The sequence below is a fragment of the Anolis sagrei genome, chromosome 3 (assembly GCF_037176765.1).
Source record: "Anolis sagrei isolate rAnoSag1 chromosome 3, rAnoSag1.mat, whole genome shotgun sequence".
NCBI classification, from domain to species: domain Eukaryota; kingdom Metazoa; phylum Chordata; class Lepidosauria; order Squamata; family Dactyloidae; genus Anolis; species Anolis sagrei.
Genome location: NC_090023.1, coordinates 176,509,035 through 176,518,395, shown reverse-complemented (window position 1 = coordinate 176,518,395; position 9,361 = coordinate 176,509,035). Strand labels below are relative to the sequence as shown.

Here is a 9,361-nt window from a genome sequence, read left to right as displayed (position 1 = left end):
GGATCTGGACCAAACTTGGCACGGATATTCCATATGCCCAAATATGAACACAGATAGAGTTTGGAGGAAATAGACCTTGACATTTGGGATTTGTACTTACTGGGATTTATAGTTCACTACAATTAAAGAGCATTCTGAACTCCACCAATGATGGAATTGAACCAGAAGTGGCATACGGAACTTCCATGACCAAGAGAACACACTGGAATGGTTTGGTGGGCATTGACCTTGAGTTTGGGAGTTGTAGTTCACCTACATCCAAAGAGCACTGTGGACTCAAACAACGATGGATCTCGACCAAACTTGACACAAAAATTCCATATGCCTAAATATGAACACAGATGGAGTTTGGAGGAAATAGACCTTGACATTAGGGATTTGTACTTACTGGGATTTATAGTTCACTACAATTAAAGAGCATTCTGAACTCCACCAATGATGGAATTGAACCAAAAGTGGCATACAGAACTTCCATGACCAAGAGAACACACTGGAATGGTTTGGTGGGCATTGACCTTGAGTTTGGGAGTTGTAGTTCACCTACATCCAAAGAGCACTGTGGACTCAAACAACGATGGATCTGGACCAAACTTGACACAAAAATTCCATATGCCTAAATATGAACACAGATGGAGTTTGGAGGAAATAGACCTTGACATTTGGGATTTGTAGTTACTGGGATTTATAGTTCGCTACAATGAAAGAGCATTCTGAACTCCACCAATGATGAAATTGAACCAAAAGTGGCATACGGAACTTCCATGACCAAGAGAACACACTGGAATGGTTTGGTGGGCATCGACCTTGAGTTTGGGAGTTGTAGTTCACCTACATCCAAAGAGCACTGTGGACTCAAACAACGATGGATCTGGACCAAACTTGACACAAAAATTCCATATGCCTAAATATGAACACAGATGGAGTTTGGAGGAAATAGACCTTGACATTTGGGATTTGTAGTTACTGGGATTTATAGTTCGCTACAATTAAAGAGCATTCTGAAACCCACAAACAACAGAAATGGGGCACACTTCCCACACCTAACCCACATGACCAACAGAAAATACTTAAGGCCATCCAGTCCAACTCTCTTCACCAGGGCAAGAAAATGTAATCAGAGCCCTCCTGACAAAGAGCCATCCAGTCATAAATATAGATAGATATGATTCTGTACTTACCGCGAGTCGCCCTAGGGCTGAGAACAGCGGTTAACAAATGCAGTAAATAAATAAATTCTCTCTCTCACACGCAGATACAGTATCATAGATTTGAAAGAGACCCTTAAAGAATGACTGTGATATGTTGCATATTCCAGAGTAGGCAAACCAGACACTCTCCACATCAACACTGACAAAGAAACAACAAGAAATACTGTTTACTCACAAACATAAAGAAATTACATATATTAGAAACCAACACTTTCTCATTACTTTATTTTCCAGATCACCAGACTGGGCCACAGCAACGCGTGGCAGGGGACAGCTAGTCTGGGATAAACAAAACCTGAAATCAGATCCTGCGAGTCTGGAAAGGCCCTAGACATCTCTGTCAAATTTGAACTGAAAGTAATAAACATAAAAAATAAACAAAATAAATAAACATAATAAAGATAAATAAACAGAAGTCCCCATTATACTGCCATATAATTTAGATTATCAAAGCAGATAATCCACATTATCTGCTTTGCGCTGAATTATATGAGTCTACACTGCCATATACAGTAGGGGGAAAAGTATTTAGTCAGATACAAATTGTATAAGTTCTCCCATTTAATTACATGAGAGAGGCCTGTAATTGACATCATAGATAGACCTCAACTGTGACAGACGACATGAGAAAACACATCCAGAAAATCACATTGTCTGTTTTGTATCAAATTTATTTGCAAATTATGGTGGAAAATAAGTATTTGGTCACGTATAAACAAGCTTAATAATAAGTATTTGGTCACGTATAAAAAAGGAGCCCCCTGTGGCGCAGTGGATTAAAGCACTGAGCTGCTGAGCTTGTTGATCGAAAGGTCGCAGGTTCGATTCCGGGGAGCGGCGTGAGCTTCCGCTGTCAGCCCTAGCTTCTGCCAACCTAGCAGTTCGAAAACAAATGTGAATAGATCAATAGGTACCGCTCCGGCAGGAAGGTAACGGCGCTCCATGCAGTCATGCCGGCCACATGACCTTGGAGGTGTCTACGGACAACGCTGGCTCTTCGGCTTAGAAATGGAGATGAGCACCACACCCCAGAGTCAGACATGACTGGACTTAGTGTCAGGGGACTACCTTTACCTACCTATTAACAAGCAAGATTTCTGGCTCTCACAGACAGACCTTCTATCCTCCACTCATTACTTGTAGTAATGGCACATATTTGAACTTAGTATCAGTATAAAAGACACCTGTCCACAACCTCAAGTAGTTACACTGCAAACTCCACTAAGGAGTCTGATTTGAACTGGATTATCTGCTTTAAACTGGATTATCTGAGTCTACACTGCCATATAATGCAGTTCAAAGCAGATAATCTGGATTTTATATGGCAGTGTAGAAGGGGCCCTAGTTTTTCAGTTTTTTAGCTGTGGACAAGCTATTGAATGATGGCTGTCTCTGTTTTGCTCATTTTCTGAGGTTTTCCTCTCTTGGCGATAGCACTTTGTCACTAGTCTAGCACTGATTCTTAAACTGTGGGTCCTGAACCCAAGTGGAGTCCCCTTATCTCAAGGTTGAGATCACAAAATTTGGTAACATTAAAAAGTTTCTGAATGCCACACATTTACACAAATCTGCTAGGAACAACGTGCAGTGGACTCTGCAGAAAATCCTTCAGCTGTACTCCACACAAAGAAAAATTCAGCTTGTTTAGGAAGCCTTTCAAATGCTGATTTATTATCAGCAAATGTTTAATTTAATTGTCATACCTATTTTATATACCTGGGGTTGCATAAAAATGGCTTGAGTGGAATGTGATTGTGAGTGGAATAAATTTAAGGTCTAGTGCAGCATAAGGACTTTTTGCATTGTGAGAAGTATATGATTGCAAAGAATCTTTAGAAGTACCTGCTGGATTAGACCAAAGCCTATCTATTCTAGTATATTGTTTGTCATAATGGCTGACCAGATGCTTTAACTCTGTCTGCATAATGTTTCTAATGCAGCAAAAATATACTGATAATATGATAGTGTCTTGCAAACATATTTGTATTCAAGAAATACATTTTCTGTGAAAAATTATCTTTATTTCCCTCAGCAGAGTACAGTTGTTGGAAGGAAAAGCATAATGGAAGTCCTGCGACCAACACTCATAAGGATTGGAGGGCGTGTTTACAGGAAAAACCATGTTAGAGAACAAGCCCACCAGCAGGAAGAGGAGCAAGACTTCTACGCAGGTATGGTATTACTCAATTGAGCTTCATCTACTAGGACACTGATGCCAAGTCAAGATATACAAATGATATCAGGACTGAAAAGGGTATAGATGGCATGATCCTCAAGAGCATGATTAAGACCCTGATTAAGGTCCCTTCTATACTGCCATATAATCCAGATTATCAAAGCAGATAATCCACATCATCTGCTCTGAACTGGATTATCTGAATCTACACTGCAGATTATCTGGATTTTATATTGCAGTGTAGAAGGGGCCTTTGAATGGTAGTATTGCAATCCAAAATACCTGGAGAAACTTCAGATTAAGGGCCCTTCTATACAGCCCTATATCCCAGAATATCAAGGCAGAAAATCCCACATTATCAGTTCAAAGCTGATATTTTGAGATTTTCTGCCTTGATATTCTCAGATATAGGGCTGTGTGGAAGAGCCCTAAGGAAGACATTTTAGGGCCCTTCCGTACAGCCCTATATTCCAGAATATCAAAGCAGGAAATCCCACATTATATGAGTGTGGACTCAGATAGCCCAGTTCAAAGCAGATAGTGTAGGATTTTCTGCCTTGATATTTTGGGATATAAGGCTGTGTGGAAAGGCCTTCAGATAATCCAGTTCAAAGCAGATATTGTGGCATTTTCTGCCTTGATATTCTGGGATATAGGGCTGAGTGGAAAGGCCCAAAGATGGATGAATACATCCCTGGTTTGCTCATCTCATGTTGTAAATACTGATGTGACAATGAATAAAACAGCCATCATAAATTTACATTTTCATTTCCTGCTATCTCTAATAATAAAAAATGGATGAAAATTGTATGGTTCAGTTCACTGCTTGGGTAAACTCTGCCAGTAAATGTAGACTGGATGTAGTTTTTTTAGTTCAACTCTACCAGTCCTATGCAACATAACCAAGGGTGAGATACTGTGGAAGTTATAATCCAAAAACATATGGAGAACGAGAGTTGCCCACACCTAGAGTAGACAGTACACTGTGTTCGTACAAAAAGAATACTCTATATAATCGAGTATAAGCCAAGTTTTTCAGCCCATTTTTTAGGCCGAAAAAGCCCCTCTCGGCTTATACTCGATTCAAAGTTATTTATCATTTTACTATGTTGTTATTATTTTATTACATTTACATTATTTTACTCTATTCTTATTTTTATTACATTTATTATTTTACTCTATTATTTTACTCTTTATCATTATTACATTTATTATTTTCCTTTCTTTATTATTATTATTATTATTATTACGCTTATTATTTTACTCTCTATTATTATTGGAAGGATATATAAGCACATTTACATTGGAGAAGGTTAGAATAATGGTTTAATCAGAGTTGGACAGTCTTATTTTAAATTACAGCTTTATGTAAATACTCAAAAATATTTAACCTACTGATGCCTCAGTTAATGTAATTTTATTGGTATCTATTTTTATTTTGAAATTTACCAGTAACTGCTGAATTTCCCACCCTTGCCTCTAGTCCAGGGGTCCTCACACTTTTTAAACAGAGGGCCAGGTCACAGTCTCTCAAACTGTTGGAGGGCCGGATTATAATTTGAAAAATATATATGAATGAATTCTTATGCATACTGCACATATCTTATTTGTAGTGCAAAAATGCTTAAAAACAATACAATAATTAAAATGAAGAACAATTTTAACAAATATAAACTTATTAGTATTTCAATGGGAAGTGTGGGCCTGCTTTTGGCTGATGAGATAGGGTTGTTGTTGTGTGCTTTCAAGTCATTTCAGACTTAGGTTGACCCTGAGCGAGGGCTGGGTACATGACCTTGGAGGGTCGTATGCGGCCCTTGGGCCTTAGTTTGAGGACCCCTGCTTTCCAGTTTTGTGTGGTAAAATTAGGTGCCTTGGCTTATAAGTGGACTATTGCAATGCGCTCTATGTGGGGCTGCCCTTGAAGACAGCCCGGAAGTTTGAACTGGTATAGCGGGCGGCAGCCAGGCTCCTTACTGGAGCAAACTATAGGGAGCATATAACACCCCTATTAAAACAGCTTCATTGGCTGCCGATAAGTTGCCGAGCCAAATTCAAGGTGCAGGTCATGACCTATAAAGCCCTAAACAGTTCGGCCCCCGCCTATCTCCACGATCCCATCTCCTTCTATGAACCGGCACGAGCTCTAAAATCTTCTGGGGAGGCCCTCCTCTCGATCCCACTACTGTCTCAAGCGTGGTTGGTGGGGACGAGAGAGAGGGCCTTCTCAGTGGTGGTCCCCCATCTCTGGAACGCCCTTCCAAGGGAAATAATACAGACCTCGTGGTTTCAACAAGCCTTTGAAAATGACCAGTTCTAACTCAGCCCTACACATTGTCTAATACGGCCTTATTCTTCCTACCAGTTACCCAGATTCTTTCTTCTAATCGGCCCTGGAATGAACAGCCACAGACCCATACCTAATATTATTGTTGCCTGCCATAGCATTGCACTTAATTCCCGGGCCCCCTAGAATTTTTGGGCTTGCGCAAATCTTGGCCCAGTCTTTTTAATTTTGAATTACCTTGAACAGGCAGGATTACTTTTAATATATGTGTGTTATGGCGGCAATTTTTATGCTTATATTTTGTTTGTTAATCTTATGGTTATGTTGTTTTTACTCTGTATATTTTGTGATGTTACTTGGGAACCCCTCTGAGTCCCCTCAGGGAGATGGAGCGGTATATAAATAAAGTATTATTATTTTATTTTATGTCATGTCAGGGCAACCAGTCAATTATATTACATTTCTATTAGCGACCAGCATTATTATTATTATTATTATTATTAATAATTTATTTATACTTGAGTATATACAGTACATTAATCTCTACTCAGTGTTGTACATAGGGAGTATAGAGTTTTTTGTGTTATTTGGATATGGTGACCATGCTTATTAGCTTTTGCAGCTAAAGCAACAGGTTGCCTTTACCTTGAACTGTGTTTAGTTTATTAGTCTTCTTCCAAAAGGCATTCGACAACATTAACCTCACTGCCTTCACTCACTGTTTACTGAGAAATTTAACAGGTAGCTGACAAATGCCAACCTGACTCAGCTGTAATGAATAGTCAAAAACTAGGCATTCTGTTAACTATGTGGGAGTTAAAACTCAGTAGGCAGAGTTTGCTTGCATGCGGGAATTAGCTGGCATTCAAAATTGTTGCTTCAGCGACTTTAAAGGAGGCAGTCCTTAGTATTAGAAAGAGTTGTAAGCCTCTTCTCGTTTGATGAGAGCAAGGAGGATTGGGTATCACATGGTGTGCAGCAATCCAGATGATCTCTCTTGCCAAGAAAGTTAGGATCATTTGACGGAACAATTAGTGCAAGCAAATGCCATGCATCATGAAGTCATAGCAAGTTGTTATGGGTCTTCAAGCCTTTTCTGATTTATGGTAACCTCATAGTTTTCTTGGCAAGTTTGTTCAGAAAGATTTGCCTTTGATTTCCTCTGAGGCCGAAAATATGTGACTTACCCAAAGTCATCCAATGGGTTTCCATGGCCAAGCAGGGTTTCATTTGACCATAGAAAGGCATATAAAGCAGAATTCCATGAATTAATAAATAGAAATATTTATAAAAATGCATTGGTAATAAACTTTCAACGTTTTGGCCTGCTCATGGCAGTAATGGGTGTTGAATAACTTTAGCATCTATCTCCGAATCTCAAAGGGATCACAATTAGGTTTTCTAGGTGATACATGCCCAGGAGGGAGCCCCCAGTGGCACAGTGGGTTAAACCACTGAGCTGTTGAGCTTGTTGACCGAAAGGTTGCAGGTTCAAATCCGGGGAGTGGCATGAGCTTCCACTGTTAGCCCCAGCTTCTGCCAACCTAGCAGTTTGAAAACATGCGAATGTGAGTAGATCAATACGTACTGCTCCGATGGGAAGGTAACAGCACTCCATGCAGTCATGGTGGCCACATGTCCTCGGAGGTGTCTATGGACAACGCCGGCTCTTCGGCTTAGAAATGGAGATGAGCACCACACCCCAGAGTTGAGCACGACTGGACTTAATGTCAGGGGAAAACCTTTACCTTTACCTACCTTACATGCCCAGGAAGATTTTTGCATTTGTGTTCATGCCTTCTGGTGCTGCAGCGGGTTAAACTGCTGAGCTGCTGAACTTGCTAACTGAAAGGTTGGAGGTTCAAATCTGGGGAGCAGGGTGAGCTTCAACTGTTAGGCCCAGCTTCTGCCAACCTAGCAGTTCAAGACATGCAAATATGAGTAAATCAATAGGTACCGCTTTTGCGGGAAGGTAATGACGCTCCATGCATTCATGCTGGCCACATGACCTTGAAGGTGTCTACAGACAACTCTGGCTCTTTGGCTTAGAAATGGAGATGAGCACCATCCCCCAGAGTCGGACATAACTAGACTGAATGTCAGTGGAAAACTTTACTGTTACTCATGCACAGCTGTAAATGCATGGCTTGCATTTCCTGTTGCAAATGTCACCATATGCGTGTAACATAAGACTGCACACACATTTCCAATTTTGTGTGCTGATTTATGCCCCAGCAGATGGGTATCTATACCTGTCTGTATCTCTGTACTGTTATATATCACTGTTCACAGATATTCCAAGTTGTTTGGCTTAGGTCATATATGAATAACTGGTTTGTCATTCAACAACATATGTACAGTTGCTGTGCATTTGTTGAATTGGATCTAAACATTTTCTCTTAGTCAGGGACTTCTATCTTGGAGATATACTGTATCTTCAAGATGCACAAATCTCAATATATTGTTGAGAAAATGAAGTGGTTTCTTTGAGTATTTAGTCTATGTGAGGTTTATGTTATTACTTTTAATCCAGTGATGGTTGGTGCTTTTCAAATCACATAGAAAATGAATATGTTGTGAATTTTAGGTTCAGCACCTTGGATAGTTCCTGTAGAGTTTATACAAAAATATTATGCAGTATCACATAGGGCTCACCAGTTGTAAGTTATCTACTTTAATATCCTACATATATTAAATGATATATGTAACTGTACTTTCTTGAAACTGGGTTCATGTGGTAAAAAAACTCAACAAAACACCCAATTGATACAAAAATCTAGGGATATTTCTAGTCCCATTATATACAATGTTCAAAGTCAGCATACTCATTCAAAAAACCCCTGTTAATACAGAGAAGTTGTTAGTAATTGCAAACATGGTGTATTTTCTTTATTTAGCCTTGAGAAATAAGCTGGTTGGACTGTCTTGAAGTAATATTCTAACTGGGTTGCAGTAGGTTTTTTCGGGGTATATGACCATGTTCTAGAGGCATTTTCTCCTGACGTTTCGCCTGCATCTATGACAAGCATCCTCAGAAGTAGTGAGGTCTGTTGGAACTAGGAAAATGGGTTTATATATCTGTGGAATGACCAGGGTGGGACAAAGGACTCTTGTCTGTTGGAGCTAGGTGTGAATGTTTCAACTGACCACCTTGATTAGCATTTGATGGCCTGGCAGTGCCTGGGGCAATCTTTTGTTGAGAGGTGATTAGATGTGCCTGATTGTTTTCTCTCTGCTGTTTTGCTGTTGTAATTTTAGAGTTTTTTTAATATTGGTAGCCAGATTTTGTTCACTTTCATGGTGTCCTCCTTTCTGTTGAAATTGTCCACATGCTTGTGGATTTCAGTGACTTCTCTGTGTAGTCTGACATGGTGGTTGTTAAAGTGGTCCAGCATTTCTGTGTTCTCAAATAATATGCTCTGTCCAGGTTGGTTCATCAGGTGCTTTGCTATGGCTGATTTCTCTGGTTGAAGTAGTCTGCAGTGCCTTTCATGTTCCTTGATTCGTGTTTGGGTGCTGCGTTTGGTGGTCCCTATGTAGACTGCATGGTATACGGTAGACTCCTGCAGAAGTGAGAGGATCCTTCTTGTCCATTGCTGAACGTTGGATTTTCTTGGTGGGTCTGTAGATAGTTTGTATGTTGTGTTTTCTCCTCAGCTTTCCTATGCGGTCAGTGGTTCCCTTGATGTA

At 39.9% G+C, this 9,361-nt stretch overlaps 1 protein-coding gene across 3 annotated transcripts in view; it reads left to right on the top strand.

The window, feature by feature from the left end:
- ASCC1 (activating signal cointegrator 1 complex subunit 1) overlaps window positions 1-9,361 on the top strand; it is a 121,940-nt gene that overhangs the window by 1,021 nt on the left and 111,558 nt on the right. Inside the window, exons 1-2 of one of the 3 annotated variants that reach the window (XM_067465699.1) lie at window positions 1,502-1,565; window positions 3,241-3,379. In XM_067465699.1, the coding sequence (XP_067321800.1) occupies window positions 3,271-3,379 (109 nt within the window). In that variant the 5' untranslated portion in view covers window positions 1,502-1,565; window positions 3,241-3,270. Of the gene's footprint in view, window positions 1-1,501; window positions 1,566-3,240; window positions 3,380-9,361 lie in introns of those variants that run through there. The other 2 variants (XM_060768827.2, XM_060768826.2) reach the window with 2 other exon arrangements.